Source organism: Cynocephalus volans, chromosome 5 (assembly GCF_027409185.1).
Source record: "Cynocephalus volans isolate mCynVol1 chromosome 5, mCynVol1.pri, whole genome shotgun sequence".
Lineage (NCBI taxonomy): Eukaryota > Metazoa > Chordata > Mammalia > Dermoptera > Cynocephalidae > Cynocephalus > Cynocephalus volans.
Window position 1 is genome coordinate 51,055,133 of NC_084464.1, and position 10,696 is coordinate 51,065,828.

At 38.9% G+C, this 10,696-nt stretch overlaps 1 protein-coding gene across 1 annotated transcript; it reads right to left on the reverse strand.

Moving 5' to 3' along the window:
• Nucleotides 1-732: 732 nt before the first annotated feature.
• Nucleotides 733-10,405, reverse strand: LOC134379026 (kinesin-like protein KIF6). Its single transcript, XM_063098292.1, has 3 exons — nt 10,340-10,405; nt 8,241-8,350; nt 733-811 (listed from the first exon to the last, which is right to left on the reverse strand). The coding sequence occupies exons 1-3, from the start codon at nt 10,403-10,405 to the stop codon at nt 733-735; spliced, it is 255 nt and encodes an 84-aa protein (XP_062954362.1).
• Between the last annotated feature and the right edge of the window lie 291 nt (nt 10,406-10,696).

Consider the following 10,696-nt stretch of genomic DNA (forward strand, 5'->3'; position numbering starts at 1 on the left):
ATGAAACCTTAAGTAGTGTCTGCAATGCTTGGTTTACATATCTTTTATTCTTATTTTTATTAATTTATTTATTTTGTTGTTGCTATTGTTGAACAAATTGGGTGTATTACTTGTTGCAGTGAGGGAGAAGAGACACTTTGGGGAACCATGGGACATTTCAGTAAGAGGGTGGTAGAAAGAACCTAGTACAGGATTTGAGCTTTGATTGGATAATTTGGGGGGAAAAGGAAGAAGGCTCACCTAGATTGCATGTTGTCAGAAAACAGAGGCAATTCTATGATTTGGGTATCACAATTAATCTTATCTAGATGGAAAGCAGATTAATGCAAGAATAAAGGTTTAATCAGTAAAGCAGCAGCAGTCACTCATGTTAGCTGAGAGAGGGAGATGGGTATGTTACAGTGACCTTGTTTTTGGTTCCCTTTATCCTGGTTACAGAGTGACCTTGTCTGATGTTGATGTTCTATGATATGGTCTGTCCAACAGGAAAACAACATGACCTTGCTGTGAGTTTCAAACTAGCTATTCTGTCTATCTCACTGGTTTGTTTTGAGGCTCAGAATCTAAATCTAAATCAAATGGCTATATGAATGGAAGGTATTAATGTTTTCATCATTGCATACCCTGCAGCCTGAGTATATAATTGATATACTGAAGCACATTACCATAACGATCTGAGAATTGAAGACAAGATGAAAAACCACTAACCCACTGAACAAAATATGAGAAATCCTACCTCTCAGCAACTGGTTTGGCAATGTTTTCAAAAATGGTCTCCTGGTTTGCATCCTGATCAAAAATTCTTTGAAATCTGCAATGAGAAAATGGTAATTATTTAAAAGCTGAGCTTTCACATACTACTGGATTAATACATATTGTTTTTCTAAAAGCTTTGTAAATTACCCCATATTTACATCACTGGGCTTACCTAACTTAACACAATGTTTGCCCTGTAGTCCAACCACACTGTGCTGTTGTACTCCTGTATACAAATGGTGGGTAAACAGTACTGCTTTGACAAGATCTGCACAATAAATCCTCTGAAAAACTGCAGCAGCTTTGAGCCAAATAATAAACTGTGTGTTTTTTAGCTCTCAAGAGGGACAGTGTCTGTAATTGGCATTAAATTCAAATCTAGACAACTGCATGAAATGGAAACCCAAGAAGAGAATGTAAACAGCCAAAGAACTTCTGATGTCTGACCTGTGAGAAAAGAATGCAACTGTGAATTGTATGATTATTGAACTGAAATTTATTTTCCACTAATTAGGTGCTGCATCCTAGTATCAATCACTTAATTCTCAGGATAGTTTTGTTTCATTTTATTAACCATGAGTCAAAAGTCAAAAAGTAAATTAAGATAGACCTGTCCTGCAAAGAGTAGTCTTTATCAGATTGGCAATGGCTAGGGGTTGGGAAGGTGGTATATCAACTTCACTCTTCTTGCAATGCCACTCTGAATTAGCTTAGTACAGGATCACAAGGACAGTGGAATACCTGAGGTAGGAGACACACAATCCATTCTTTTACAGTGTGATAAGTTGCTACCAGCAAGTATGGCCCCCATTAAAACATGATGATGATGAGAGAGAGAAAGAAAGCAAATGGGGCAAAATGTTAATGAAAGGCAAGTCTCCCATAAAGAGTATATGAGTGTTGGATGGGTTATTCTTCCACCTTCGACTTTTTCTGTACATTTAAAAGTTGTAAAAATACAAATTGGGGTGGGGACTTTAAAAACTTTAATATAAACAATTTGAGGACATCCTGAGCAGCTTTCAGAGTGACTTAGGAACTTTGGTGTACATGCCTGCCTACACAAGTGAACTTCATACATATTCGATTAAAGTAGAGATTATAAGTGAAATATAAGACGATTTTCATGAGTGCACGCTGATCAGAGAGGCACCCAGCCGGAGAAGCCCAAGATCCGCGGAGACCACGCGCCCTGCGGTGCCAGTGTGCAACCCAGCAGGTAGGCCTCACTGCTGCCGCCCAACTCCATCCCCAGCCCAGCCAAGTGTGCACCGATCAGAGAGGCACCCAGCCAGAGAGGCCCAAGATCCACGGAGACTACGTGACCTGCAGTGCCTGCGCTCAACCCAGCAGGTAGGTCTCGCTGCCACCGCCCGACTCCATCCCCAGCCTGGCCGAGTGTGCACTGACCTAAGAGGTGCCTCCCCAGAGAGGCCCAAGACCCAAGGCAACCACACACCCAAGCACCAGTGGGCAACCGAGAAGACACTGAGGCAGCCGTGCCAAATTGGCAGCCCCAGAAGCATCCTAGCCAGACAATAGCATCAAACCGGTGGACCATGAAATCCCTTGCCACAATGACTAAACATGAAAGGAAAGATACCAGAAATATGAAAAATCAAGAAAGTACACCACCAAAAGGGTAATAACTCTCAAGCTCTAGATCCTATAGAACAAGAAACCCTTGAAATGTCTGACAAGGAATTTCAAGTGATAATTCTAGGGAAAGTAAATGAGATACAAGAAAACTCAGCTAGAAAACATGATGAAATGAGGAAAAGTATACAGGACCCAAAAGAATAAATGTACAAGGAAATCAATGCCCTGAAAAAGAATGTAGCAGAGCTTGTCAAGCAAGAGAATCCATTCAACGAAATAAAAAACACAATAGAGAGTCTAACCAGCAGGCTCGCAGAAGCAGAAGAAAGAACTTCTGACCTTGAAGATGGACTTTTTGAAATAACACAGGCAGACAAAAAAAAAAAAAAAAAAAAAAAAGAATTAAAAACATTGAAGAAAATCTAAGAGAGATATCAGACAACCTTAAGCGCTCAACTATCTGAGTCATGGGTATTCCAGAAGGGGAGGAAAAAGGAGATTACATTGAAAACATATTCAACAAAACAGTGGCAGAAAACTTCTCAGTTATTGGAAAAGACACAGATCTTCCGATTCAGGAAGCTCGAAGATCCCCAAACGTATTCAACCCAAAAAGGTCTTCTCCAAGACATGTTATAGTCAAATTGGCAAAACTCAAAGACAAAGAGAGGATCTTAAAAGCTGCAAGAGAGAAGCGTCAAATCACCTAATACGGGAGCCCCAATCAGACTAACATCAGACTTTTTATCACAAACCCTAAAAGCCAGAAAGGAATGGGATGATATTTTCAAAATATGAAAAGACAGAGATTGCCAGCCAAGAATACTCTACCTTGCAAGGCTATCCTTCCAAAATGAAGGGCAAATGGTATATTACTCAGACAAACAAAAACTGTGGGAGTTCACTACCACACGACCACCCTTACAAGAAATTCTCAAGGGAGTACTGGGTTTGGTACCTGAAAAATAACTACTACTGCCATAAAAACTCAAGAAAAATCAAAACCCACAAGTAAAATAAAAATACCAACAATGAAGAGAAAAAACCAAAAAGTTTATCTACAGCCAAAGGAACCAACAAATACAGAAGACAAACAGTAAATCAGAAAGAAAGGAAAAAAAGACACTTAAGACATCCAAACAAAAACCAATAAAATGCTAGGAGCAAATCAACACTTTTCAATAAATTCTCCAATCAAAAGACACAGACTCACTGACTGGATTGAAAAGGAGGACCCAACTATATGCTGCCTTCAAGATAGCCACCTCACCCATAAAGACTCACATAGACTAAGAGTGAAAGGATGGAAAAAGATTTACCATGCAAACAGAAAAGAAAAACGAGCTGGAGTAGCTATTCCCCAATGTTCATCGCAGCACTCTTTACAATAGCCAAGAGTTGGAACCAGCCCAAATGTCCATCATCAGATGAGTGGATATGGAAAATGTGGTACATCTACACAATGGAATACTACTCAGCTATAAAAACTAATGAAATACTGCCATTTGTGACAACATGGATGGACCTAGAGAGAATTATATTAAGTGAAACAAGTCAGGCACAGAAAGAGAAATATCACATGTTCTCACTTATTTTGGGGAGCTAAAAATAAATAAATAAATACACAAATAACCTGGGGTGGGGGGAAGGGAAGAAGACACAACAATTACAATTCCTTGAAGTTTATACGACAAGCGATCAGAAAGGAGATTATTAGGAGGGAGCGGGGAGAGGGAGGAGGGAGGGAGGTTTCAGTAATGGGTCACAATAATCAACCACATTGTATATGACAAAATTAAATTAAATTCAAAAAAAAATTTAAGACAATTTTCACTACTGAGTGGTTTAGATGGATGGTCTGAAGCTGGACTGGGAATATGAAATGGAGTGAATTCCATAGTCTTTAACCAACATTAATTTCAAAAGATCTCTATAGCTGATCAACCTCATTTTAGAGAAGCGAATAATGAACTATAGAAAGATATACTAAGGCACTCTGACTACTATGTCATTTAGCAGGTAACTTTATATTTTAAACATCAATATTTACTGTTCAGTGTGTCCAGACCACTCCTCCAAACTCTATAGGTGTATGACAGCCTTAGACATGAATGCCTACATAACACAGAGGTCAATAACACATGGCTGCTGACTGCTTTCAGAGCACTGTCTACTGTGATGTCTGAGCACAGATCATCAACAGTGCTTTTGAGGAGATTGATAACAAGGCTGGTTTGCTTTTTTTTACCAGATCGTTAATGACTGAGGGAACCAACTAGCCATTCTCACTCCACATCCATATTTCATACAGTTATCTAGATTTGAATTTAATGCCTTAAATAAGAGAAATTACATCTACTACCACGTAAACAAAAGAGACAGCAGGAATTTTGAAGAAGGCACTGAATCTCACACAGAATATATCCTAAAAGTTACCTTATATAAAATTAATTATAGAATTTTCATTTACTAATTGATCTATTCATTCCACAAACACATACCAAGTGCTTACCATATACCAAGCACTTCTAACAAGGTTTAAGTTAGATAAAAATGTAATTTTAGTACAATATTATAAAGCATATTGAATTCCTTGGGCAAAAACGACATCCTCCACTGTTTAAAATAACAGGTGGTAGAAACATCAGCAATCTAGATCCCTCTGTTTATTGGTTCTTCCTACACATCTTAGAATGAAGATTTTAGCACCAAAGTTTATAAGAAATGATTAATTTCATATTAAACATCAAATATCATCATATCAAAATATTTTATTTTATTTCACTTTATTTTACACAATGTAGTTGCATAGTAACCTGAAAGAGCATTTTGGTCAGCTATCTTCTGAAAATCACTGAAGAGCAAGATAGAATCACAGAGTTAGAAAGGATTTTAACAAGTTCAGTCTAATCATTACAGAGGAAGAAGTTGAGGTCTACAGAAATAAGGTAATTACTCATCATCCTGGAGTTTATGAATAACATATCCCGGGACATAACTTAGTATCCTGATTCCTAGGAGGTCTTTTTACTTATTAGGAAAATGTGTAGGCTTCTTTGAAACTCCATTTTAAACTCAGCATATACTGATCTCTGCCCACACCAAACCCATTCTTCTTGCAATCTTCCTCATCTCAGTAAATGACAATTCCATTCTTCTAAGTGTTCAGTCCCAAACCCTTAGGGCATCCTTGACTCCCTCTCTTTCTATATCTCCAAATCTCTATACCCAACCCATTGGTGAACTCTGTCAGCTCTAACCTTCAAAATACATACAGAATCCAATTATTTCTCAACATTCCCACTGCCACCAGCCTGGTCCAAGATACCATGATTTCTTGCCTGGTCTCCCTTGCAATAACTTAACCAGTCTCCCTTGCTCCCTGACAGTCTATTTTCTACGTGTCAGCAAGAATGATCCTGCTAAAACGTAAGTGAGATAATTTCATTCTTCTGCTTAAATCCCTCTACTGCCTTCCCATGGCACTTTGTGAAAAAGCTCAAGTCCTCTAAATGGCTTAGCAGGCTCTGTATGATCTGGCCACTCGGTTGCCTCTTTGACCTATCTTCTCCCCCTCTCCCCCTTGCTTACTCTACTCCAGCTACACAGGTCTCTCTATTTTTCCGCAAACATGCCCGGCACTCTCCCACCTTACGGAGTATTCTTTTGCTATTCCTTTGGCATAGAGTTCTCATCTTCAGATTTACACGTCTGGCTTTCTTACCTCCTTCAAGCCTCTGCTCAAATGTCTCCTTTACTGTAACACCTTCCCCACTTGCCCTATTAAATGTTGCAACCATCCTTCTCCGTTGGCACCTCTCATCCCAGAACTAATTATTCACCTTCCCTGTCTTATTTCTTTCTATGGCACTTAACACTTTCTGACATACATTTTACTCATTGATCTGCCTGTCTGTCTCCTCTCTTTAAAATGGAAGCTCCATAAGAACAGGAGCTTTGTGGTGTTCCCTGCTGTATTCTAGCAATTAAAACAGCACACAGTGGGTAGTCAATAAATATTGATTGATCGAATACATTTTCTTGAGGGAAAACAGTCTTTAAAATGTTTGAATATTTATCTCTGAACATATGTATAAGTTGAATATTTCATTGATTTTTATTTTAAATAATAAAACCAGTATTTTAAATTCAGAGACTTAAAAATAAGCAAATGGTGTGTTTTCAAAAAGCATATGTTTAAATGCACTCTGTATCTACATAAGGTAAAGAATACTTTGGAAGGAGTTGAGAGAGAGATGGTCACTTGCTCTTAACAATCAGATCATGCTGAATAAAATGTTTCAGCAAAGTCTTGCTTTACAGAAATTGGCCTAGCCAGCTGCCATGAAGTCATAGCTTTTAAGGTACGTAGCATGCTTACATCAGTGGGAGAATGCCCCCTTCAGAAAAAGCAAATTACATATTATAGGGCTACTCCTTAAAGGATATAATGAAAGGCAATGGGGGAGTCACAAAGACAAGGTGAGGACTACCTCACTATACAACCATGTGTTAACAATTCCTGCTTGTACATATTGTAAAAGGAGAAACAATAAGAAGATGGGGTGGAGGTGGAGGAAGTGATGTATTTGTGAGAGACAAAAGGTAGAGTTATGAAGACCAAGGAGAATTCTTCATGAGACAAAAAAAAAAAAAAAAAGAGCAAATAAGAATTTAAAAAGAAAAAAAAAATAGAGAAAGAGAGATAGGGACAAAACCATAAAAAAAAAAAAAAAAAAAATGGGGGATAGTTTTATCCAAAGGGCAAAGGCAAGGAATAGTCTCGAAATAGGACTTTGTAAAACAGTCTAGAGAGAAATGCAAGAAAGCAATCATAATTCCTTCAGCAGGACCCAGAAATCGTCCACCAAAGTTTGGGCCAAAGATCAAATATGGATTTAACTTGGGCTCAAACTTCTCTAGAAATAAAAAGTGGGGATTAAAAGAAATAACTTAATCTGAAACTGGAGCATAAAGACAATATGAAATAGCCATAATACGAAAATTCAAGGCCTTGCTACTGGGGAGTATTCAGACCAAAGGCACTGATGACTATCCCGGGGTAGCTGTTTGGTACTTTTCACTTGAACCAGACAGTTCAGCACTGCCCAAGAGAAATATAATGCAATCTATAAATGTGAGAGTATACATAATTTCAAATTTTCTTTACTTTTTCTTTTTTTTAAAATTTCAAATTTTTTAGTAGCCATGTTTGAAAAGAGTAAAAAGAAAAAGGTGAAATTAATTTTAATAATATATTTTTAACCCAATATAGTCAAAATATTATCATTTCAATGTAAAATCAATATAAAACACTTTTGAGATATTTTATTCTTTTTTCATACTGAGTCTTCAAAAATCCTTCCTATATTTTGCACTTTACAGCATATCTCAATTTGGGCTATACACATTTCAAGTGCTCAGAAGCCACATGTGGCTGGTGGCTATTAAATTGGACATCACAGATAAAGAGTGTACATATGTGCAGATGAGGTCCATACATCACTTGTATTATAAGGAAGGGTCATTTATGCAGTACCCAAATTGTACCTTAAGTTCTTATCTTTAAAAGTTTAGTCATGCATTAGCACTATCTGCAAGTGATAATCCATAGTGGGCCTAGTAGGAAAAGGATAACATTAGATAATCAGAGGTAAAGAAAAGTTAGAATCTTGGAATATGATCTCAGATACAGAAATACAGTCCACCCTCTTTCAACCTTAGGCACAGCAGTGAAAAGACAACTTGAGTTCTATCTACCAGAAGAGACAGAGAGCTGCACTACATTCTCCATAAGAAATGGTACTAATGATTTCACAGTTATGAATACAGTATAAGAGTTAGTTCAATAATGAAACCGAAATGGAGGAGAAAAATAAACTTACTTAAATTTATAGCTTTCTCGCTTATTATTCACAAATCCATCTGCCAAATCATGCGGTAAGATAATTTCCAAGCTAGGTGCTAATTTTTCATCTTCATTTATGGAATAAATCTGCAAATATGAAGACAAAAAATGAACATAAAATGGTTAAATTACAGCCTGAACTATGACCATGTTATTATGACCTTCATTGTGACAATACAAAAATTTTAAGATAAAAAGACAATGTAATATAATTTGGATAATTTTCCTCTTTGAACTGTGTGAGAACTCAAACAAATATATGGAACTAAATAGGTAAAACTTAAATCAATGCTGTATCAAAGCTCATCTCATCTTTGAATGATCTAATATTCAAATTTGAGTATTTGAGTGTCTCTGTTGTTGTTATCACTGAGAAAATAATAGCCCTGAAAGCAACATATTATCTACAAATTTCTTTGATATTATGTATCAGAAATTAACATTTTAGTATAATCAATAAGCATTTCTGAGGATTTACAAACTACTAGACACAGAAATAAAAGGACTAGACCTGAGCCTTCTCAGAGAGCTCACAAGAATGCTCTAATGTAAGTTATGTTCAAAGGAGCCCAAGTTTACGAGACATATTTGGGCATTTGATAAAAGACATGTGGTTTCAGAAGACATGTATAATTCATGTCTTTGATGTCATTTTCAAGGTTCTCATCCCAGCTCAACCATTCATTGGCAAGTGACCTGGGAGAAATCACTTAGCCTCTCCAAGCTGATATGGAAATAGAGGGTCTTAACCAATGCCCTTACAATGTTCTCTGATTCTTTTCTTGGTTACCTACCCCTTTATTTATTGGCCATGAAAATCAAGAGTCACGCCTATTAAGAGGTCATGTGAAATTTTAAAAAGCATAAGATTTGGTGTCCAAAGACTTGGGTCCAATGCTGAGCTCAATTTACCAGCTGTGTGACCAGCCACCACTTTCAGGATCAAGGCTCCTTATACATAAAATGAGGAAAACAGAATTGCCTCCTATAGAAAATTGCTGTGGGGATCAAATGATGTAATGGAAATGGAAGCATTTTGTAATGCACCATAAAAAATATTAGTCGTTAGACTTAGAGGTTTTAAAAAAAGACTTCTTGTCTTTCACCAAGAAATAAAATTCTTTCTAACAGGCAATCCTTCCCTGGTTAAGACCCATTTAGATGCTGGATTATAGGGAAAAAGTCATATTCCTAAGCAAGTAAAAGCCTATCTAAATCTCTAGAAAGTGTGAATAATTTCCTAAGCAGATTTTTTTATTGAAACCTCTCATTTAAAATGTGACTTTTCACATAGAAAAGTAATTCTGTAAAATAAAATTATTTGTAGAAAGTAAAAGCATCAGGTTTTCTCAAGAGACTTGTAAAAATTATATCCTGTAGGGCAGTACATTAAGAAAAAAAGTTTACATCTAGATGGGTGAGTGAAGGGGGTGTGTAAGACGTGAAACACACAGGAGTGCCATACGTTTTTGTTTTTTTAAAAAAATTCTGTATCTCTCCGTGCCCAGCGGACAGAAAAGAACATCAGTGAGGGGTTGGAACAAAAACCCTCTGCCACTCTGATTAAGAAATTATTTGAGGCATTAAGAATAAAAGTCCCTTAGAGCCAGAAAACTTGCACAAACACGCATCCCTTACTTGCACATGTTTTGCTCGAGTGCGAAAACGTACATTTGAGTGTAACTGTGTGTGTGGAGCTGCGTGAGTTTCCCAGACAGGTGCAGTCAGTGCTTGTGCGTGGTTGAGGCGCGGTCTGAGTGTGCAAACAGGCATACATGCACAAGTATGCCCCTGCGTGAACTCGTGTGCCGGGGCGCGTTAATGTGTTCTGTGCAGGGTCTGCTCCCGCAGTGATGTGCTGGGTGCGAGCGGCCTGCGTGTCTGTCAGTCGCGTCCCTAACAGCCCTGCGCCTGCGTCTGGGTGGCTGTGGGGGCATCTGGGTCTCTGTGAGGGTATCCATGCCGCATCAGCGCCCGCTGCGGCGCCCTTCACCCCGGCCCAGCCCCTCGCGTGCTGCCCCACCCCCGGCCCGGGAGGCCCCGCCGCGCCAGTGACCTCGTTGCTCCGGCCCGTACCCCTTGTTGGTGCTTCCGGCCAGGGGGCTTCACCCTCGCGAAAATCTGGATCGTCTGCTTCACCATCTCCTCCCCGGTTCTGAACTGACCCTTGACCTTTCTCAGGCCCTGGCTCCCAAAACTTCTGACTCCTACTACCGCCCGCGACCTGAAGCCTTAGCAACAGTAACTAGGGACGCTACCCAAAGTGCACCGCGGTAGCCAGGACCCCGCCTCCTCTCCCTAATTGGTCGCGGACGGAAAGGAGCGGTCCGAGGGGAGGAGCTGAAGGGCGGGATTGGGGCGGTGCCGAGCGGAGAGCGGTGCGCATGCGCATGGGCAAGATTCTGCGTTCTGGGTTTAGCGCCGTAGTTGGTT